The sequence below is a fragment of the Pithys albifrons genome, chromosome 20 (assembly GCF_047495875.1).
Source record: "Pithys albifrons albifrons isolate INPA30051 chromosome 20, PitAlb_v1, whole genome shotgun sequence".
NCBI classification, from domain to species: Eukaryota; Metazoa; Chordata; class Aves; order Passeriformes; family Thamnophilidae; genus Pithys; species Pithys albifrons.
In genome coordinates, this window is record NC_092477.1 from 3,451,464 (window position 1) to 3,474,487 (window position 23,024).

Consider the following 23,024-nt stretch of genomic DNA (forward strand, 5'->3'; position numbering starts at 1 on the left):
GCCAAGGAGTCCCTGGAGGGGAGTTGTCCCAGCTCCTCTGCCAGGCTTCTTTCCCAGCCAGCTCCCAGCCTGAGGGCTCAGCTGTGCCCTGGGCAGCTGCTGCCAATGGGCCATTGGGAACAGTTGCTGGGCAATGGCCCAGAGGGTTTAGAATGCCCAGCTTTGGTCACCCCCACACAGGGACAAACTGGGCCCACCTGCTCAACTGGGACAACAGATAATAAACTCAGTAAGTCTTCTTTCCTCTCCAGCTGGAGTTTGAAATGCTTCTGAAGCCTGGCTGTGTCTCAGACCAAAGTGTGGCAGAGCTACAGACCCTTAACCTGCTGCACCTCCTTCAGCTCTCATTTCTGTTTAATTCTGATGCAACTGCAGGTGGCATCTCAACCTCTTGGTCGTGGAGCACAAATTGAAGCCTTTCTGTGGTCAGATCCTGCCTGTCAGCCATAGAGAAAGGCAGAGCAGGAACTTGGGGAGGGTTGGGGGATTAATCTTGTGTGTCTGGACCTTTCCCTCAGGGCCACCCTGCTCCTTACAAAACAGTCTCAGCCCGAGCAGCCACTCCATCCACAATTCTGAGGCTGCCAGCAAGTGCCTTCCAGGATGTGTTCCAGAAATATCCTGAAACTCTTGTGAGGATGGTCCAGGTGGGTAGAACTGAGGGGCAACCACTCTCATGCCAAAGTTACAAGGAAGACACAGTTAGAGGTTCAGCATGTGTAGAACTGCTCAGTACAGCTTCTTTCAAGAATTGCAGTAGTTCTGCTGTCCCTCCAGGTACTGGAGCCCTAGACTCAATAATCCCAGCATTACCACTTAGATATATAAATTATTTCCTCCTGTATATCTCCATTAATTGGGTTTCTGCCTGTGATAGCATCTGGAATCAGCCTGACCTGCACACTGGGAGCTGGTTGGTCCTGGGGGGGCAGTAGAAGGTGCTGGTGTGGGCTCTGCATCTTGGGGAGCACCAAAAGTGCTTCAGAGTGGCCTGGAATTGACTGAAATGGGACTGTTGGACCCTTAGAAGCTGTTTGGTGAGGGGTGATGCTTTGGAAAATTCCCCAAATTCAGACTGGTGCATGAATTGCCACTTCAGAAAAGTCTGTGAGCACCTGAGGAAAGAGCTGGGCTTTGGAGTAGCTGTAAGTTCCCCTTCCCCTGCTTGGCAGGAGCTCAGACAGTTCCCAGGAGGTGCAGGATCAGGAGGGAAGGGCTCCAGTTTGCCCCCTCCCTCAGGTGTGACAGCCAAAGGTGCAGTGGCTGATGAGTCACTCCGGGCTGTCCTTTGGTTTTACTGTCACTGCAGAATGTTCCTGTCCTTGCAAACCTCTCTGGGATCTGCATGATTTATGAGTGGCACATGAACCTCCTGGTGCTGATGGCTGGGGAGAAAGATCATTAATACCAACTTAATTTGCTCAGTGATACAGAACAGAGGGTGGCTTGGGAGAGGGCATTTGGAGTGTGGGGTGGCACTGATGTCCTCTGTAGTGGCTCAGGCTCTGTAATGGAAAAGCTGGATCCATTTTTTTTAATGAGAGGGGAAAATCAGAAGCAAAAACCTTTATTTCAAGGCACTTTCATTACTGGTGTTTCCAGAATGCAAAAGCATTTGGTGCTTGGGAGTAAGACTTTGGGTTCTTGTGCCATCAAGTGATTGTGAAGTCTCTGATAAATCACTTAACTCCATTTCTTGTCTCAATTTATCAGCTGCTGGAGAGGAATTTCAGCTTAGGGTACAGTCTGTGTTTTGTAAAGGGTTTCCAGGTGCTGTGCACGTGGTGAAATGCCAGACCAAGTGTGGGGCAGTCCTAACTCCATCCCTGTTCCTGCTTCCAGATCATCATGGTGAGGCTGCAGAGGGTGACATTCCTGGCCCTGCACAACTACCTGGGGCTGACCACGGAGCTCTTCAGCTGTGTGAGTTTGGGGCTGGCCCTCAGCTCTCCTCACTGGGCACACAGGGGTTTGCCTTCTGCCAGAAGGACATAAAGCAAATTAACTTCAGGATGACAGTGCTTGAGGAGTGAGGAGCTTGTCCAAGCAGCCCATAAACTGCAGCCTACACTGATGCCTGGGGAGTTGTTGGGGAGGATGGAAGGTCCAAAGGGCATCACTCCAGAGTGCTCCAGCAGCCCTGGCACTTGTTAATGTTCCTGGCAAGCTCTGCCCACAGCAGTGTGGAAAGTGCTGTCCCTGTGGTGCCAGAGGGTCAGGGGCTCACCCAGCAAGGTGTATTAATTTAAAAAGCAGCAGTGAGGGAAGATGTGGGGAAATTCTTTTAACTTCAGCACAATACTGCTTGGTGCCTGTATCCATGATTAATGCTTGCTCTGGTACCAGACAGTGCTGAGTGATTAATTAACATGTACCAGCAGATGTCTTGGTTTGGAGAACAAAACCAGCAGAGATGGTGGGGGGAGTACAACGTGACTTGACCACATAGTTGAGATTCTGCCAAGGAGAAGAGGTTTGCTGGGACATCCAGTACCATAAAAGGCAAATCTGGGGAATGGGATGTTCCCCAAACAACCACCAGAGACCCTCAAAAGACCCTACTCATATCCAGTAAGCTCACAGAGGCAGTTATTAGCATATATGTATGTCCTCTGGAGATAGACTGGGTTTGTAGTGAATGTGTGATAATTAGGCATTAATTGCGTGACTGTCACCTGCTCTGTTTGCTTGCTGGGTGTGCCCTGGAGGTGGAGAGATCCCCAGTGCTGGAAATCATGTCAGCTTTCTAATCTGACAGACTGCTGCAGAGTTTACTTCTCTGTTTTTGGTGACAGGGCAGGGAATACTTAAACCAGCTGGGCAGCTTGGAGTGCCCAGGCCCTGGTGGGGTGGAGGAGGGAGCTGGCAGGTCCTGGGTGGGCTTGGATGGATTACCACAACTGGGAGCAGTGCCTGGGGCTCAGAGCAGCTCCAGGTGAGGTTCATGTGCCCTTCTCCCCTTGCAGCAGAGCCAGGCCATCCCACTGGTGTCCGTGAGCAGCGTCACAGCCGGAGGCAGCAAGGCAGGGAAGAGGCCAGTGAGCAGTGCCCTGGAGGAGGAGCACAAGGCTGACAGAGTTGGGGAGGCCTTGGAGATGGGTAAGGGTTCTGGAAACGTGGATTGACTGCCCTTTGAGAGCCTCTGGAATTGTGGTGCTCGTCCCAGAATCCCAGACTGGTTTGGTTGGAAGGGAACTTTAAGCCCATCCAGTCCCACCCCTGCCATGGGCAGGGACACCTTCCATAGACCAGGGTGCCCCAAGCCCTGTCCAGCCTGGCCTGGGACACTCCCAGGGCTGGGGCAGCCACAGCTTTTCTGGGAATTCCATCCCAGCTCCTCCCCACCCTCCCAGGGTAGAATTCCTTCCCAATATCCCATCCAATCCTGCCCTCCTTCAGCTTAAAGCCTTTCCCCCATCCTATCACCACCTTTGATCTGCTATTGATAGCACTGCAGTTGATCAGAGGATTTTTATTTCATCAGAGCAATCAGGGATTCTCTTAGATCAGTTTTGGGTTTGCAGCCTTTGGGTGGCCCTTACCTTCAAAGGGTAATTAGCACTGCCTTGTTAATGATATTGAAGGATGAGGGGGAGGAGGAGAAAAGGTGGCTCCTGATGGTGAGTGCAGAGGAGGAGCTGGGACAGTCCTGCACTCCAGGGGTTGCTGGGCCTGTGTCTTACCAGGCTGAAAAATCAATGCTGAAGATAAAACCAGGAAAACAGGTTGAGTTGAATTTTGGCTCTGCACCTGCCAAAAAAAAAAAAATCAACCCCAGGGTTCAAACAGTGGTTGACATTGGTGTTTCCAAACTTTTAACAGAGTAGGTAGTGAGAGGTTCTTGCTGTCAGTGAAATTTATGTTATTGGGGGATACTTTGTGTTTACACTGATGTGACTTTTGTTTCCAAATTCCAGATACGTTGAAGGTTTCTGGTGCAGAGAACTCAGAGCATGTTTTCAGAAGAAGCCTTTCCTCACCTCCCTATGCAGGGCCTGCAGAGGCCTCCAGTAAGTAATGCTTGGCAAAATTAGGGGAACCACATAATTTATCTAATGTGGGGGCAAACCACGTGATCTGTGGAGTGTTGGGTTAGAGATTCTTCCTGTTTCTGGCAGATAATCATCTTGCAGAGCTGTTTGTGGGAGATAATCCTTTTGCAGTAGTGCTGCTTCCTAACTCATTTGTCAAGAATTTATTTAGTGAGTAACAAATGGACTGTTATCCAAGAGAGCATTCCCTTGTTGTCATTATTAGCAACGGGGAACATGCAGTAATTTGGCTACAAATGAAGAGTTTATTAATTGATAGAACTGCAACAGAGTGAGTTGTTGTGATAGTCCATCATCTTCCATGCAGAAGATGACACACAATCCTTGCTTGGCTGATAGTCCCAAAAAGCACATTACAGGGCTCTGCTGTTTCAGAGGAATGTTTTTCTGAGTGGATAATAAAGGTGATTGATCACTGGAGGCTCTGAGGAGACATTTATGAGGCACAGCTGGTTTGATGCTGCAGTATCAGCATTTTAGGGCAACTTCAGTCATCTCCACTGGAGACATCTTTGTGTTCAGGGCAGCTTTGTGTCCCACAAACTGGACCTCTGGGGGAGTCACAGAAGTGACATCTGTCTGTGTTAGCTGAGGACCAAATAACCCTTGTGAGGGAGCTGGAAAGCCATGCTCAGGTGCTGTTAATAGAGAGCTCATTAAAGGTTTAATCAGTGGAGTAAAAGTACTCTGGGTGGTTTAGAGGATCCTTTTATTGCTCACCTTGGCTATGAAGGTAAGAACCTTCTGGGAGGGTTAGAGAGTGTGGATACAAGGAGAAAGGAGGGGGGCAGGCTGAGGGAACCCTCAGTGCTGAGGGCTTTCCCCAGGGCAAGGTTTGTGCCACTGTCACTCTGGGGGTGTGCAGAGAGGACACTCATTTTTCACCCTGGAGGGCTCATTCACTTCTTTATTTCCTGCTGGGCAAGTGTAAATTTTTGTGTAGCTTCCATGTTGCTGTCCAGAGGGGTGGATGTGATGGAGAAACAGAATTTTGGCTCGTGGTAAACACATCATCTTTCTGAACCAGGGAAACAAATCAGGAGAAAACACTGCCATGAAGTGGGGCATGGCTTGGGTTTCATGTGGGTGAGGTTGTTCTGCACTGTGCAGTGTAAAAGGGACCAGCAGACTTGATTCAGTGAGGGATAAATACTGCCCTGAACAGCCCTTTGTCCAGGGAAATGAAGCAGCTCAGTGAGCTGTGCCTGTGCAGCCCTGGGACACCTGTAAGGGGCAGTCCCTGCATGTTCCTGGGAGCTGCATCCCTGCACACTCATCCATTTGTCCTTCCTTCCTTCTTTTATGTGTACACTGACCTTAGCACAGAGAGCAAATTCACTTTTCCTGGCAGAAGGAGCATATCTGATTGGGTAATTATGGTTTGCCTCAGTTAACAGAGCTGATTTCTGCTGCCTGCACTGAGGTTACTCTTTAACTTGCACAGAGAGTGTCCTGATGTCTGTAACGAGAAGCTCAAGGTCTTGGCTCAGATTCCACTCTCCTGCCTTGCTGTGTGTCCAGACTCCATGGAATATTGGTTGTGTTTATTAGGAGTGAGCTCTGGACTGCACTCACACAGGTGCTGGGATCTCAGCAGCTCCCTGGTTTGCTGCTCTCCTTAGAATTAAGAAAAGCTTCTAAAATTTCCTCTGAGGGAAAACTCTTTTGCCTCAGTTGCTCCTGGGCTTGGGGTGTTCTGGTTCTTGGGCAGGTCTCTAACTTGTAGCACAGCAGTTTGTGTAGATGAGGGAATAGGATCATAGAATGGATTGGGTTGGAAAAGCCCTCAGAGATCATCAAGTCCAACCCTTGATCCAACCCCACTGTGATCACCAGCCCAGGGCACGGAGTGCCCTGGGCTGGTGATCACAGTGGGGTTGGATCAAGATGTGGTGGATTCTCACTCAGTGCCACATCCAGAGATCACAGTAGGGTTGGATCAAGACATGGTGGATTCTCACTCAGTGCCACATCCACAGAATCACAGAATTGATTGGGTTGGAAAAGACCCCTGAGATCATCAAGTCCAACCCTTGGTCCAACTCCAGTCCCTTTACCAGATCATGGCACTCAGTGCCACGGCCAAGCTCAGCTGAAAAACCTCCAGGGATGGGGAATCCACCCCCTCTCTGGGCAGCCCATTCCAATGCCTGAGCACTCTCTCTGCAAAGAATTTCTTTCTGCTCTCCAACTTCAATTTCCCCTGGCAGAGCTTGAGCCCATCGTGCCCCCTTGTCCTATTGCTGAGTGCCTGGGAGAAGAGACCAACCCCCACCTGGCCAGAACTTCCCTTCAGGGAGTTCCAGACAATGACCCTTCCAGCTCAGGCTGCTCTGCTTTTATAGTGTGGAGAAAGATGGAATTAGTTCATGTCAAGCATCTGGTGGGCAGAGGAATTAGAAGGAGGAAGTAAATCAGTGAGTTAAGAAACAATCAAATCCAATAGAATAGAACAAAATTATTCCCTTTATTCAGTGCTGGGAAATGGGGGATAATTCCACCCAAGACATGTTCAATAAGACCTTTGTGTTTCCAGGTTTATATATTTAGTTACAGCTGATAACCCCTCCCCAAAGTTAAGCAGGATATTTGGGGTGACTTTTAACAGCTCTTATCTCTGCAGCCCTTTATTTCCTTTTAACTAAACAATGTTACAGCTTCAAGCCTCAACCTAGACAGGTTTTCTGATTTCTTTCTTACAGCTCAGCCTTTAATCTAAACAAAGTTTTGGTTTATTTCTTAAAGTTCACCTTCCAGGGTTAAATTCCTCTTTGTCTAAAGCTCTGCATGGTTAAAATCCCTGACAAACTAAGGCACAAGCTCAAATAAAAAATTAATAAATACCTTATGATTTTATGGAGAGGGGATAAAATCCTTTTTTCTTGAGGGATCCCTGAATCAACAGCAGGGTCTTTTCTGTGTGATAAATTCATTCTGGAAGTTTGTCTCCCTAACTTGTTTTTTAAGGTGAAACAGCAGCTGTCCTTTCTTGGTTTGTTGGTTATTTTTGTGTTTCTCAGGAGCTGAGGAGCTGCTTTCCCCCTGCAAACCTGCGGCAGGTGCAGGGTTGGGACCACCCCAGCAGGCAGGGCAGAGGCTCTGTGGTTGGTGCCATCCTCTCATCCCAGCAGTGTGTGGGAGCCCAGCAGGCACATGTTCCTCACCCAGGAGCACGTTCCACTCCCGTTCCCCACTGCCTTCTGTTCTTTGACTCAGTGGCTGCAGCTGAAGCTCCTTCTGCCGGATCCTTTCCCACTCTGTGTGAGCAGCAAGACAGTTCATTAATCACTGTGTGGGCAGCTCCCATCCACACTGGCATGGGGGCTCTGCTTTGAATAGAAGGCTACTAGACAGGAGCTTTCATTCTTAGAATGCCTCCTGCTTGTCCTCTCCCCAGTTCTGGGTGTGCACAGGATGCTCCCTGTGCCCACGTGCCCATTGTGGCATTATTTGGGTTTGGGAGCAGAGATGGAAGATGCCCTTGGGGTTTTGGGGCTCAGGAGTTGCTGACAGTCAGTAGAGCAGGGGGCTCTTAATCCCAGAGTCGTGGGTTTGAGCCCCATGTTGGGCACCAAAAGATGTGCTGGTTTAAAGGGAAACCAGTAGGAGAAATGAACCCACCACAAGAGAGATTATAAGTCAGAGTTACAATTTAATAACAATATTACAATAAATGCAATGGCACAAAGAGAAATTGGGTTTAACCCCCAAGCCCAGCAGTGTAACCCACCCCCTGGGGCACAAACACAGGGGGGTTTGGTGGCCCCTGTGCTGAGCCCCACGTGGTTCCCCCCAGTGCAAAGGAAAAGGAAGGGACAAACCTGTTGGTGCAGATGATGGCACAGTCTGGTGGAGAGTGGTGGGCTCCTCCTGGCCAGGGTCTGCTCCTCCTCTGGATCCCAGGAGTGGTTCCCCAAGTCCCCAAAGCCCCAGATTGTCTCCCCTGAGGTTTGGGTGGGAGCCCCCAGTGCCTCCCCCAGGGCAGGGAGTTCCACAGTGGGGGATGTGACTGTGGGAGTCAGGGGGGATTTTGGAATGGTTGGTGGCCCATGGGCAGAGCTGAGCCCTCAGGTGGGTGTGGAGGTGCCAAGGAGTCCCTGGAGGGGAGTTGTCCCAGCTCCTCTGCCAGGCTTCTTTCCCAGCCAGCTCCCAGCCTGAGGGCTCAGCTGTGCCCTGGGCAGCTGCTGCCAATGGGCCATTGGGAACAGTTGCTGGGCAATGGTCCAGAGGGTTTAGAATGCGCAGCTTTGGGCACACCCACACAGGGACAAACTGGGCCCACCTGCTCAACTGGGACAGGGGTCCAGGTGACTGACAGACTGTCAGATCAGCCCATGAGGACCTGCTGGCTCTGCTGTCTCAGCTTTTTTAGTTTACAGCTGATTTAGGGTCTTTAATGCTGCGGTGTGTATGAAATTCAGTTAAAAAATTCAACAGGTTTTTGGATGGTTTGGGATTTGATTTTAGGGCTTGGAAGTTCTGCTGATAATAACCTTTGGGTCATCTTGTTTGGGGGCTGGTCATGAAGTGATGTTTTTATGGCCCCAGTGGCAGATGTGGATTTTCTACATGCAAAGGTTGGGTTATATTTGTAGATCACAGAATTGCTGAGCTTGGAAAAAAGCTCTGAGATGCTCCAGTCCAGCCACCCCCCATGACCACCATGGCACCTTGTCCCCACGTGCCACATCCATGTGGTTTGGGAACACTCCCACCACTGCCCTGGCAGCCTCTGCCAGTGCTTCACAACCCTTTCCCTGCAAAGATTTCTCCTAATGTCTCATTTCAAACTCCCTGAGACAATTTCCTCAAGAGAACGTGGCACTCTGAGGTAGACCTGAGTGTTTGGGAGAGTGGAGTTCTCCCCTTGTCTCAGCTGGGGGGGAAGGTGGGACTCAGGCTCCTTCAGAAAGAAAAGAATTGTGGCTTTAAAACTGGATTTATGGGCAGCTATTCCTGGGAGGGTGATCTTTTCACATGCTCATATATCACAAGGGTGTAAATATTGGGCAGTTCTGTGTTTCCAAAAGCTCAGGGCAGTCCTGGGCAAAGCCAATTGTGGAGAGAGGGGGAGATGGGGAAGGAAAATTAAAAGTTTGAGCCCTCTCAGAATTTATTGGGTAACAAAATTCCCCAGTCAGGAAAGACAATTGGTTTTCCTGAGGGCCCAGCCTATTCCTGGGCAGCAATTTGTATTTATAAAAGCAAAAGTATAAGAACAATGTAGTGACAAAAGGGGAAAGGTATAAAGGAGAAAATAATTAAATAGTCTCTTTTGGAAGTGTTTTAAGCATGGAAATATGATAGAAATTAGTAGAGGTTTATTTGCTGAAGGAAATTACACTTAAAGCCCAGGCTGAGATGGGGGAATCCTGTTGAAGGCATTTAATGAAATTGGAGCAGTTCCTTCGTTATCTTTGGATTATTGATTAGCTCAGTTCCTGGAGGGTGAGTGAGACAGCCAAGGAGTTAATGTAATTAAGCTGTACTGAAATTAGGAACTGAGGAATACAGGTCATAGTGGCTTCAAATTCATGACTTAAATAAATGAGGCCTCTCAGGGCATTTCTTATGTGACTCTGAGCACCACAATGTGGACAAGTTGTAGAAAAAACCTGAAATTAATTTGGGCATCAGGGAGAAATGCTTTGTGTGGAGAGAGTTTAAGAGGTTGCTGACCATAATATTCTGCCTTTCAAAGCTCTTGGAATTCATTTGGTGCCAAAAACCTTCTTTTGTTTGATGGAGAAAAGGTTAATGAGGATCATTTCTTGAAAAAAAAGGGAGGAAAATCTGTTTGGTGGATTTGCCTCTGCCTGGAAATCCTTAGATCCAAAGGATTCTGTCTTGTTACCCCAAAATGATGGTGGTGAAATAATGGCTGTGGCAATTCTGGGACATGTTGTATTAATGGGTTCAGGTGATGAGATTTCAGGTTCCCAGCAGACCCTCCAGGCCAAGGGGGATCAGTGAGGCTGGATGTGGCACTCAGTGATCTGATAGTCAGTCACAGTGGGGCTGGATCAAGGGCTGGGCTTGATGGTCTTGGAGGTCTCTGCCAACCCAGCTGATTCTGTGACTAATGAGGGTATGAATATTGATAAGGTTATGAAGGTGCCACTTGCTGAAGTTGCTCCTCTTTGTGTGTTTGTTGTTTAAGGGGCTGTTTAAGTCAAGGCTCTTCTGTTTAAGGGGCTGTTTAAGCCAAGCTCTGCTGTTGTTTCAGGGTGTTTAAGCCGAGCTCTGCTGTTGTTTCAGGGTGTTTAAGCCGAGCTCTGCTGTTGTTTGAGGGGGTGTTTAAGCCGAGCTCTGCTGTTGTTTCAGGGGGTGTTTAAGCCGAGCTCTGCTGGTGTTTCAGGGGGTGTTTAAGCCGAGCTCTGCTGTTGTTTCAGGGGGTGTTTAAGCCGAGCTCTGCTGTTGTTTCAGGGGGTGTTTAAGCCGAGCTCTGCTGGTGTTTCAGGGGGTGTTTAAGCCGAGCTCTGCTGGTGTTTCAGGGGGTGTTTAAGCCGAGCTCTGCTGGTGTTTCAGGGGGTGTTTAAGCCGAGCTCTGCTGGTGTTTCAGGGGGTGTTTAAGCCGAGCTCTGCTGGTGTTTCAGGGGGTGTTTAAGCCGAGCTCTGCTGGTGTTTGAGGGGGTGTTTAAGCCGAGCTCTGCTGGTGTTTGAGGGGGTGTTTAAGCCGAGCTCTGCTGGTGTTTGAGGGGGTGTTTAAGCCGAGCTCTGCTGGTGTTTGAGGGGGTGTTTAAGCCGAGCTCTGCTGGTGTTTGAGGGGGTGTTTAAGCCGAGCTCTGCTGGTGTTTGAGGGGGTGTTTAAGCCGAGCTCTGCTGGTGTTTGAGGGGGTGTTTAAGCCGAGCTCTGCTGGTGTTTGAGGGGGTGTTTAAGCCGAGCTCTGCTGGTGTTTGAGGGGGTGTTTAAGCCGAGCTCTGCTGGTGTTTGAGGGGGTGTTTAAGCCGAGCTCTGCTGGTGTTTGAGGGGGTGTTTAAGCCGAGCTCTGCTGGTGTTTGAGGGGGTGTTTAAGCCGAGCTCTGCTGGTGTTTGAGGGGGTGTTTAAGCCGAGCTCTGCTGGTGTTTGAGGGGGTGTTTAAGCCGAGCTCTGCTGGTGTTTGAGGGGGTGTTTAAGCCGAGCTCTGCTGGTGTTTGAGGGGGTGTTTAAGCCGAGCTCTGCTGGTGTTTGAGGGGGTGTTTAAGCCGAGCTCTGCTGGTGTTTGAGGGGGTGTTTAAGCCGAGCTCTGCTGGTGTTTGAGGGGGTGTTTAAGCCGAGCTCTGCTGGTGTTTGAGGGGGTGTTTAAGCCGAGCTCTGCTGGTGTTTGAGGGGGTGTTTAAGCCGAGCTCTGCTGGTGTTTGAGGGGGTGTTTAAGCCGAGCTCTGCTGGTGTTTGAGGGGGTGTTTAAGCCGAGCTCTGCTGGTGTTTGAGGGGGTGTTTAAGCCGAGCTCTGCTGGTGTTTGAGGGGGTGTTTAAGCCGAGCTCTGCTGGTGTTTGAGGGGGTGTTTAAGCCGAGCTCTGCTGGTGTTTCAGGGGGTGTTTAAGCCGAGCTCTGCTGGTGTTTCAGGGGGTGTTTAAGCCGAGCTCTGCTGGTGTTTCAGGGGGTGTTTAAGCCGAGCTCTGCTGGTGTTTCAGGGGGTGTTTAAGCCGAGCTCTGCTGGTGTTTCAGGGGGTGTTTAAGCCGAGCTCTGCTGGTGTTTCAGGGGGTGTTTAAGCCGAGCTCTGCTGGTGTTTGCAGGCGGTGTTTAAGCCGAGCTCTGCTGGTGTTTAAGCCGAGCTCTGCTGGTGTTTGCAGGCGGTGTTTAAGCCGAGCTCTGCTGGTGTTTAAGCCGAGCTCTGCTGGTGTTTGCAGGCGGTGTTTAAGCCGAGCTCTGCTGGTGTTTCAGGGGGTGTTTAAGCCGAGCTCTGCTGGTGTTTCAGGGGGTGTTTAAGCCGAGCTCTGCTGGTGTTTGCAGGCGGTGTTTAAGCCGAGCTCTGCTGGTGTTTAAGCCGAGCTCTGCTGGTGTTTGCAGGCGGTGTTTAAGCCGAGCTCTGCTGTTGTTTGCAGGGGGGTGTTTAAGCCGAGCTCTGCTGTTGTTTGCAGGGGGGTGTTTAAGCCGAGCTCTGCTGTTGTTTCAGGGGGGTGTTTAAGCCGAGCTCTGCTGTTGTTTCAGGGGGGTGTTTAAGCCGAGCTCTGCTGTTGTTTCAGGGGGGTGTTTAAGCCGAGCTCTGCTGTTGTTTCAGGGGCTGTTTAAGCCGAGCTCTGCTGTTGTTTCAGGGGCTGTTTAAGCCGAGCTCTGCTGTTGTTTCAGGGGCTGTTTAAGCCGAGCTCTGCTGTTGTTTCAGGGGCTGTTTAAGCCGAGCTCTGCTGTTGTTTCAGGGGCTGTTTAAGCCGAGCTCTGCTGTTGTTTCAGGGGCTGTTTAAGCCAAGCTCTGCTGTTGTTTGCAGGCAGTGCCAGCGGTGCCAAGTCAGACATGGACATGGCATACGAGCGGGCACGAGTGCACCTGACCCCTGAGGACGCTGCTGGCAGCCCTGGCACAGCCAAGGTGGGTCTGTCTGCCCCTCTGGGAGTCCAGCCCAGCCCAGGCCTTGGGCATCACTAACCTTGGGGTGATTCAGATGTCTCCTTCCTTGCTGTGAGACTCTGCCCTTGCAGCTCTCTGGGATATTTGGTCTTGTAGAATCACAGTGGGTTGGGTTGGGAGGGACCTTAAAGCCCATCCAGTGCCACCCCTGCCATGGGCAGGGCCACCTTCCATAGCCCAGGTGGCTCCAAGCCCTGACCTCCAAACATTTTTATTTACCTCCAACCTGGCCTTGAGTGTTTTTTTTTTATATTATCATTTTTTAACTTTTCCATTTTGGTGACTGTTAAAGCTTTTTTAATCTTGGACCTCTCTGGAGACTCCCTTGGCAAAGAGCATGAAAACTCTGCTGCAACTTATTAAAATTAAGTATTGCCCTCTTGAAATGCATCATTTGGAAAGGTGGATTTGTCAGACCATGCTTTGTTTGGGCTACTTTGCAACAAGAAATGAAAAGCTTTTCTCAGCCTGTGAACTTGCTGGAGGTTTCCAGTCATCATTTGTAAATCTGCATTTCTTGCTGTGCTCTGATTTTTATCAATGCTGCCCTGGAAGTTCAGAGCACAAAAAGGCCCTGGAATTATAAACCTGCAGACTAATTGAAGTGAAACTGTTGCTCATTGTGACCTTGACAGACGTTTTTCTGCCCCTCTGTCTTTGTGTTGATGAAGTTTTAGTCCCATCACCTGCCCAATTTCTGCAAAGTCTCTTCCTCTTCCTTTCACCAGCTGTGATGAGTAACTTTGTTTGACTCACATGTCAGCAAAAATACAGGGATAGTGACACTGGCAAGCTGTTGCTTTTGTGGAAACCTGGATTGTTCCTGCAGACCACCAGCTGTGGGTAGAGAACCTGTGATAATGCCCATCTTGGCTGGGTAAGTGCCAGTTCTGCCATTCCACCTGATCCTTGTGGTGTTCCTGCCCTTTGCAGCCCATCCTGAAGAAGACTGTGACAGTGACAGAGACTCCTTCAGCAGTTTTCCATTACAGTGCTGTGCAGGATTCCTGTAACAGCAAACATGTTGATGCCATGGTTGAAGCAGCAAAGAAGGACCTCTCCACCCTGATGAAACTCGATGTAAGTTATTGCAGGCAGAACTGGCTCTGCTTTTGCTTTTCATCTCACTCTGCCAGGAACTAAAAGGTGAATTGTCTCCCCAGCACTGTAGACAAGCTGAATGTTTTATTCAATAGTTGTTGAAGTTTTTAGAAGGGCAGAAATAAACTTGAATTATTCTGCCACTTGAACAGAGTATGCTGGAATGCAGTGCATGAATCTTCTCTCTGTGTGTGCACATTTAGCCCTGAGAGCAGCAAATGTGCCATTTCTGCCACCTTCTAATTCTGTGCTCTCACAGAGTGTTCAAGAATCATGGAATTAGAGAATCATAGAATGGATTGGGTTGGAAAAGCCCTCCAAGATCATCAAGTCCAACCCTTGGGCCAACTCCAGTCCCTTTACCAGATCATGGCACTCAGTGCCACGGCCAAGCTCAGCTGAAAAACCTCCAGGGATGGGGAATCCACCCCCTCTCTGGGCAGCCCATTCCAATCCCTGAGCACTCTCTCTGCAAAGAATTTCTACCTGATATCCAACCTAAACCTCCCCTGGCAGAGCTTGAGCCCCCCTTGTCCTACTGTTGGTTGCCTAAGAGAGAAGACCAATCCACACCTGGGTACAACATCCTTTCAGGGAGTTGTAGAGAGTGATAAGAGTCACAGAATCACAGAATCAATTGGGTTGGAAAAGACCTCTGAGATCATCAAGTCCAACCCTTGGTCCAACTCCAGTCCCTTTACCAGATCATGGCACTCAGTGCCAAGGCCAAGCTCAGGTTAAAACCCTCCAGGGATGGGGAATCCACCCCCTCTCTGGGCAGCCCATTCCAATCCCTGAGCACTCTCTCTGCAAAGAAGTTTTTCCTGATCTCCAACTTCAATTTCCCCTGGCAGAGCTTGAGCCCATCGTGCCCCCTTGTCCTGTTGCTGAGTGCCTGGGAGAAGAAGTTCTGTAAAGGCTTTCAGGTTGTTGCTGAATCCATTAATGCTCTTGGCCCAGCACCCAGGGGCTTGTCTGGGGTTGGGCAGTGGCACTGGGGCAGCTCCCAGCTGGGTGCTGTGCCCTCAGAGCCACCCTGCTGGCAGAGGGCACGGAAGTGTTTCCATCATTCCAGCTGCATTTCACTGTGCAGCTCTCTCTGTTCAGCCAATCTGGGCAAACTGGGCCAGTCTCAGTCAGTCCCAGCCCTGCTTTGTTGCACCTGCACTGCAATAACTCTGCTCTGCTGCTGCACCTCCTTCTGCTTTCAGAGCTCTCACCAAACTGCACTTGCTCAAACTGCAAAGCTTTTCCTTCCTCACTCCTGACTTGCAGATTATTCCTCTTGCAGCTTCAGAACCCCTGGCAGTGTCTCAGCTCCCAGCTGGGGGTGGAGGCTCCAGGTCATCCCTGACCCCAGGGCTGGCTGCACGACACTCACCTCTCTTGTTATGTTATTTTTGGGCTTTTTTTCAGCCAGTTATATCCTCATGAAAGGCTGTAAAGTGTTTGAGAAGGAATTCTTGTTACAGATAATGTAGGACTGGATAATGTACCTTCATCTGCTCTGCTCACCCTCTTGTTTTTCACAGGACTGTCAGAGCAGGAGGAAAAATCCCAACATCTCTGAAGCCACTGATTTCAGCACTTTTTTTCAGTCTAGAATAAATTTCTCAGTAATTAACAACCAGCACTTTAGAGATAAAATTAATTGCAGGAGTATCCTTAAAATGCAGCAGTGTTTGTAACATGAGGACCTAAATAACAAGGTGGGATTTTCAAGCTTTGATATTACAACAACTGAGTTTCTCCCAAGCAAATCAGCCCTGATGGGATGTACCCAAACACCAGAGATCTCACTGAAACCTCAAGGCTTTTCTCCAGGCAGGATTGCAAAAGTTGCTTCTTCTCCAGGCAGCAGAAGAAATAACTGTGTGCAAAGTATTTGTGTTCAACACCATAAAAGAAGGAAATGAATTCTGTGAGCTCATCTGTTAAAAAATAAGAGGTTTGATTTCTTAGCTGGCTGGAAGCATCTGAAGTTGTCATTTTTCAGAGCAGCCAACCAGAGAGAATAAAAACAGGATGTTTTGATGACAGATGGTGGCAGGTTTGGGGCATCTTTGGTTGTTGGGATGAGGCTGTAAGAGAGAGGAGGGGAGAACTGAGAGAGAGGAATTATTGTTTCAAGTGGCCTTTACGTCTCTGACTTCAGAATTACAATTTTCTTTTGTTTTGAATAACTTGAGTCCCTTCAATCTGTCACGAATTGTTTCAGTCTCATCCAGTTTTCCCGTGGTTTCAGCTCTCCCTGCAGTTCTGCTGTGACCTTTGCAGTGGTGGAGGGAGCTGGGATGGGAGTTTTAAGGGAATTCCCTTTGGCAAAAGGGTTATTGGTCCAAGTCAATCACTGCTTTTGCTTATTGTTTATAACTGTTTGTATTTTCACTCCTGCACCATAAACCTTCAGAAACCCCCCCTGTTCCTGGTTATATTTGTTAGTGTGACCTGATCTGAGGTTTCCTGCAGAATTATTTGTTACAGGGATGCAAAGAGAGGCACTTGCAGGGAAATGCAGTTTGTGGTGGTGCCTTTTTCCCCCCAGAGCTGCTGTTGGAGGGGCTGGAGGGGCTGAGTGCAGGGTCCTTCACACCCCCCTGGGTCTGTGCAGTGCTGCACTTGGGGTTGCTGCCCTCACCCATTCCAGGGAGAAGGGGCTGGGCACGATGGATCTTTTCCCCAGCACTTTTATTGCTTAATGGAGTGGGAACAGCACAGGAAAGGAGGATATCAAGCTCTGCCTGGAGGTCAGTGAGGCTCTTCTCATGCCTGAGGCACAATCAAATGTTGCCAAGTCATTTCTGGTGGGTTTTTGGCTCTCAAAGCTCTCCAGTGATGAGGCTCCCCAGCTCTGTGTCCATTCAGTTCCAATATTGAAGTAGTCTTGGACATGAAAGAATCTTTGCAGCAATTTTTGTTTGATTTTTTGCCCCAAGATCCTGGTGGTAAGTAGAGCTCCTGAGGGAACTTGTGTTGCCTTCCTGGGAGGGGCTTTCAGAGTGACAAGTTGGCCTTTAAGAACAGGTAATACTTTATGAACACAAATGCATAAATAGATAAAAAAAACATGATAGAAATTAGTGGAGTTGCTGTTGCTGAACTGAAATATTTTGACAGGTGCTTGTCAGGTTCTCTGCCTTGGATTTGTTCCCATGAAACAGATGGGCTCCAATAAAACTATTTTTTGATGAAAATATGTTCTTTTTATAAACAGTAGGTGTAAAGAATAATTGGGATTATTTCTCTTGCTCTATTTTTTTTTCAACACAGAATGCAAAAACTCCAAGCTGGCAGAACAGTTCTGAGTGGGGAGTGTTTCCATCTCTGCTCTGCTGGTTTCCTGCAGGGGGTGGTGGCTGGGGCACATTCTGCTCTGCTCTGGTGCTGAGTGGGTTCGTCTGAGTGCAACTCTTGCCTTTGCTGCTGCTGCCTGTGTGGGCAAGGCCTGGGCACAGCTCCACACAGGGAGCCCTGGGAGAGCCCTGCCAGGGCTCAGCACCACTCAGGGATCCAGGACTGAACCTTGGTCTCTGCCCCAGCCCATCCAGGTGGGGATGGGGAAGTGCTGAACTCCTGAAGGTCTATGAGAAGGCTGGAGAGGGACTTTGGACAAGGGCATGGAGTGATAGGACAAGGAGAATGGCCTTAAACTGAAGGAGGGAAGGGTTAGATTAGATATTGGGAAGAAATTCTTTATTATAGGCATGGTGAGGCCCTGGCACAGGTGCCCAGACCAGCTGTGGCTGCCCCATCCCTGGGAGTGTCCAAGGCAGGTTGGACAGGTCTTGGAGAGACCTTGTCTAGTAGAAGGTGTGTCCCTGCCCATGGCAGGGGGATGGAATGAGATGATCTTTAAGGTCCCTTCAACCCAAACCAGTCTGGGATTCTGATTCAGAAATTCACCATCTGAAGTGACTATTTAAAACAACCTTCCCAAAACTTGGCTTAACTAAACCCAGTTGTGCTCTCAGGCTCGTGGTGCTGACTGGCCTTGGAGCTGGGAAGGAGTCTCTGGGTCCACTGAGCCAGCTCAGCTCCTTGCCCTGACCCCACAGTGAGGGCAGGCTGCTGGAGGGACTGTCCCTCCCAGGGGCTCTTCAGTGGGGAGGGAAATTCCAGCTCTCCTGTGCCACCCTGGACACAGGAATTGATGGCCTTGGGGAAGCTTTTGTTCCCCAGAGTGTGTGCAAATGTGCTGTGCAGGGAAGGGTGGGATGGAGCAAGGCTTGGATCTTCTTGTGCAGCTGCTCCATCATGCAGAGTCTGCTCTGGGGGCACCTTCCTTTGGAGGGAACTTCATATCCCTTGGTTTTCACGGCAGCTGATATGGGACTTCTCATTACAGACCCTTGGAAGAGTCTGGAGATTGACAAATTGAGAAAATTTGACAAATAGAAGATCCTTGAGGATCTGAGTGTGATCAGTTGAAAGGGGTCAAACCTTCTTTCTCTTCTGGAGGAAACGTGTGTTGGGTAGAGAAATGCTTTTTAAAACCTGTGCCATATTCTGAAGAGGTTCAAATGCTTATAATGTTGTGTTTAGTAACTTTAGTAGCTACTTTTATTTGCTTTATTGGGCTGCCTCCTCACATCCCTCTCAGAGCAGTAACTTGTGCCTCTCTCTGCAGAATCCTGCCCTGCTGAATGGCAAAGTCACCCTGCACCAGGTCACTGCTGGCACGGTGCTGTCCAGGCAGGGGGATCAGGTGAGTCAGCACCCCCTCAGGGTGTGCTCCCCTCCACGGGCTCTCTGTGCACTTTGGGGATGAAGGAATGCCCACCTGACCCTTCCCAGGCTGTCTGCTCCAGGTGGATCAGCCTCCCTGCACACCAGGGCTGGTGGTGCCACCAGAGCCAGACTGGGCATCTGGTGCCTGTGTGTTGCCAGCCCTGATGTACCTCAGGAGAAGGTGTGGAATATCCCACCTCTGCCCTTCCCCAGGAGTTATGGAGCCAGGGAAACCTTTTGCCATGCCCTGCACTGAGGGATTCTGGGGATGTCACTCAGTTGCAGTAAATAATTTCCCCCAACAGCACCAATCCAGTGTTGCCTGTTTATAGCAAAGTGTATTTGGTATATAATGAGCTTCCTTTATAATAATCCTGTGTAAATGAGTTTCTGCAGAGCAGAGGAGGGGCAGCTCCAGTTCAGCACTGCCCTGCTGGCCTGTGCTGTCCCCTCCTGCTGCTGACACTCCCCGTCACCTCCTGCACTCCCAGCTCTGTTGTTCCTTGAGCTCTCACAGATGCCTCCTTCATTCTTCATAACCACCCAAAGAGAAACACATTTCTCAATATTGTGGCTGCTTGGCTTTAAATATTCATAACCTGCTTTGAATAATTCACTGTTGTGTCTTATTTTATCACCTAATGGTTCCAAACCCACAGGGAGCTTTCTGGCAAACAGATCAGTGGTGCTAGTGCTGTCACTGGGATAATTGCCTTGAAAACCTTGTGGGGCTTTTGTTGAGCTCCTTCTCCCTCTGCTGCAGGATGTGAATGTTTGCTTTGTGGTCTCTGGGATGCTCCATGTGTACCAGAGGAAGATTGACTCCGAGGAGGACACCTGTCTGTTCATCACCCACCCCGGGGAGCTGGTGGGGCAGCTGGCTGTGCTCACTGGGGAGCCTCTCATCTTCACCATCAAGGCCAACAGGGACTGCAGCTTCCTCTCCATATCCAAGTCCCATTTCTATGAGTGAGTCCTGCCATTAACACATATATTGATTGGGGGATTTTTTCAGTATTGATGCTGTGAGTGCCCCCAAAAACAGGACTCTGAGCCAAGTTAATGTGGGATAAGATAAAAAGTGCATTCTATTGACCCTGAGATCAGCTCAGTTGGTTAAAGCTTGGTTGTGATAATGCCAAGGTCATGGGTTCAATCCCCTGTGTGGGCCATTGACTTAAGAGTTGGACTCAATGAGCCTTGTGAGTCCTTCCAACTCAGAGTAGTCTGGGATCTCTGTCTGGGATCTCTTTAATGTCCAGGCTTAGAGCTTTTAGGAACACATGATGACATCTCTGTGCACTCCCCAAACACTGATTTCCATGGTTTTTAGAATATTGCCCACCCAGTCCCCAGTTCACACATCTCTCAGTCCAGCCCCAGTCCCACCCCTGTGCCATCCCCCAGGATTTGGGGCTGGGGTCACTGGGACCCTCTGTCTTCATCAGCTCCTCTTCCTCAGGCTTTGGGGTTCTTCCTGTGTTCTGAGACTCAAGGTTGTTGGTTTATGTTTGGTCTTGTTCTGCAGGCCTTTCTGATAGTCTTCAGCTCTTGTACCTTGAAAAGAGCCTAAACAGCTAAAAGAATTGGAGCTACTAATCTGTGGTAGGGGTGAGGAAACCTAAACAATGAACTTAGGCTGTTACAGATATGAACCCTACATTTGCTACAGTTACTGTGTTCCTGAGATCTTCAAAATGTGAAAATCAAAAGCCCCTTTGGCATCAGTATTTTAAAAATTTTTATGTCCCTTTGGAATGAAGAACCAGGGCATGACCATCCCCATCCCCCTGTGCTGGCACTGCTGGGGCACCTCCTGGCCTGGGCTCTGTTTTGGGCCCATCATGACTAGAAAGACATTGAGGAGCTGGAGCAGGTCCAGGGAAGGGAGTGGAGCTGGGGAAAGGGCTGGAGCAGCAGGAGGAGCTGAGGGGGCTCAGCCTGGAGAAAAGGAGGCTCAGGGGGGACCTTCTGGCTCTGCAATCCCTGCCAGGAGGGGGGACCTGGTAGGGTCGGGCTCTGCTCCAGGGAACAGGGAAAGGAGGAGAGGGAACAGCCTCAGGCTGTGCCAGGGGAGGTTTAGGTTGGATATCAGGGAAAATTTCTTCATGGAAAAGGTTGTCCAGCCCTGGCATAGCTGCCCAGGGCAGTGGTGGAGTCACCATCCCTGGAGGTGTTCAAGGAATATGTGGATGTGGCACTTTGGGATGTGGTTTAGTGGACATGGAGGTGTTCAGTCAGAGGTGGGATTTGATGATCTTGGAGGTGTTTTCCAGCCTCAGTGATTCCATGATTCTGAACAGGTGGGTGTGTGTGGGGATAGTGCTGGTACAGCACATCCCACAGCAAGCCATGCAGCTTTAAGGGAGGGCTTATCCCTCTGTCAGGTGGCTTTACCTCCAGCAGGAGGAAAACATGGAATATTCAGTGGTGACATCTCCTTTGTTCAAGGTTTGTAGAGCACTCCACCCATTGGGGTGGGAATCATGACCCAGGATTCATGTACTTCATAATCCAAATAAGAGTCTGGCCAGACCCTTGGCTTTGCTGTCTTCAGTGCCAGCTCTTTCTCTGGGATTCATCATTCCTTTTTGCTGGAAAACTTGCCCAGGTCTGTACCCAAGCCCAGCCCAGGCTGTTGGGTGTGTTATGAGTGGTTGGTCTGGGTGTAACTGTGGGTGTTCAATGCTCACTAATAGAACAGACCAAACAATGATGCCCCTGTGCAGGACAAGTTCCTTCCTGGACCTTGGCACAATTGTCTTAGTGCTTAAATACAGGTATTTCTTAATAAAAAACTCACTGTGATGACTGTGGTTGGCCTTGTTGCCAATAATAATGATTTATTTCTTGATCCTGCTGTTCAGAGTCACTTCACACACACAATTTGTCTCAAACTCCTCTATATTTCCTTTTCTAAACTTCCCTTTCAGCTTCTCCTGGAATGTGCCCTCAGACATGAATTATTTGCAGGACTTTTTGGGGTTATTGTGTTTTCTAGGCCACTGTTGTGTTGTGTGTTCCTCCATACACTTCTTGCTTCCTAAATAATTCCAGTTGTTTGTGTTGCTGATGAACTGCAGCCCAGAATGTTGCTCTGGGCTGTGCTTTGCCCAGCTCAGGCTTTGTGCAGTGCAGCTCAGTGTGCTGTGCTCAGCATGTGCCTGGGGCAGTGTTTTCCCAGCCTGGGAGGGGGATGGCAGCAGTTTGGCCTAATTTCTGATGGATGCTTCCCACTTGTGCCATTCCCTGCAGTATCAGCCTGCTCTTCTAAGTGCCTGCTTTTTGTGTGAGTCTTTTTCTGCTCTTGTTTTCCTGCTTGTTCCTGACTTGAAATTCTGTTGTGTTGTCTCAGCCAAGCAGCACATTCCACCTTTTCCTGCTCTCCTTCTTTCCTTTGTTTGGATATTCAGGGCTGGATCATTTCTTTCATTTGCTGAAGCTCCATTTTCCTGTTTTCTCTTCTCTCTCAAGTTATCTCATGTTTATTCCATCTTTTTGCTTCCACTGCCACTCAGTGCTCAGGAACCCATCACTGTATCAGCTCTTCAGCATTTCTGGGACTTCTTCACATCCTTCTTTTTCTCCTTTAAAGTCTGTTCTCCCTTCTCTGCATTTTACAAGCTCTGTGCTGTTCCAGTGTTTCATCTTCACAATTTGTCCTCAAGCCCAGACTTTGTGGCACTTCTAATTCTTGTGCCCACAGTTGAGTGTCATTGGAGAAAGGCTTTGAAAAGCATCAGGTGTATTTAAGTTGGTTCTATGAGAAAGAAACACTTGTTGATAAAATCATATAGAAATTTTATTTTCCACTTTTATGCCAAATTCTCTGCTCATAGTCCCACAATATTTGGCTTTCTCCTTTGCTTGGAATCTCACAGGAAATACTATTTTTTAATTTGTTTGTATTTATCTGGGCTTACAGATTAGAAAAACATTTGACAAGAACCTCTGTTATTCCCCCAAACTCCTTTCTTCCTTTCATGTCACACTTCCTATTTTCCTTTCAGCTGCCCTGGAACACTTTGTGTTTTCTCTCAATAATCAGTGCCAGGGTGTGCTGGTTTAAAGGGGAACCAGCAGGAGAAATGAACCCAACACAAGAGAGATTATGAGTCAGAGTTACAATTTAATAACAATATTCCAATAAATGCAGTGGCACAAAGAGAAATTGGGTTTAACCCCCAAGCCCAGCAGTGTAACCCACCCCCTGGGGCACAAACACAGGGGGGTTTGGTGGCCCCTGTGCTGAGCCCCACGTGGTTCCCCCCAGTGCAAAGGAAAAGGAAGGGACAAAGCTGTTGGTGCAGATGATGGCACAGTCTGGTGGAGAGTGGTGGGCTCCTCCTGGCCAGGGTCTGCTCCTCCTCTGGATCCCAGGAGTGGTTCCCCAAGTCCCCAGACCCCCAGATTGTCTCCCCTGAGGTTTGGGTGGGAGCCCCCAGTGCCTCCCCCAGGGCAGGGAGTTCCACAGTGGGGGATGTGACTGTGGGAGTCAGGGGGGATTTTGGAATGGTTGGTGGCCCCTGAGCAGAGCTGAGCCCTCAGGTGGGTGTGGAGGTGCCAAGGAGTCCCTGGAGGGGAGTTGTCCCAG

General features: G+C 49.3%; 1 protein-coding gene across 1 annotated transcript in view; it reads left to right on the forward strand.

Moving 5' to 3' along the window:
* Positions 1–23,024, forward strand: part of PNPLA7 (patatin like domain 7, lysophospholipase) — a 188,198-nt gene that overhangs the window by 27,361 nt on the left and 137,813 nt on the right. The window contains exons 10-17 of the mRNA XM_071574420.1: positions 519–647; positions 1,843–1,923; positions 2,967–3,099; positions 3,918–4,010; positions 12,462–12,562; positions 13,535–13,681; positions 18,330–18,407; positions 19,194–19,399. Coding sequence (XP_071430521.1) covers positions 519–647; positions 1,843–1,923; positions 2,967–3,099; positions 3,918–4,010; positions 12,462–12,562; positions 13,535–13,681; positions 18,330–18,407; positions 19,194–19,399 — 968 coding nt within the window. The remainder of the gene's footprint in view (positions 1–518; positions 648–1,842; positions 1,924–2,966; positions 3,100–3,917; positions 4,011–12,461; positions 12,563–13,534; positions 13,682–18,329; positions 18,408–19,193; positions 19,400–23,024) is intronic.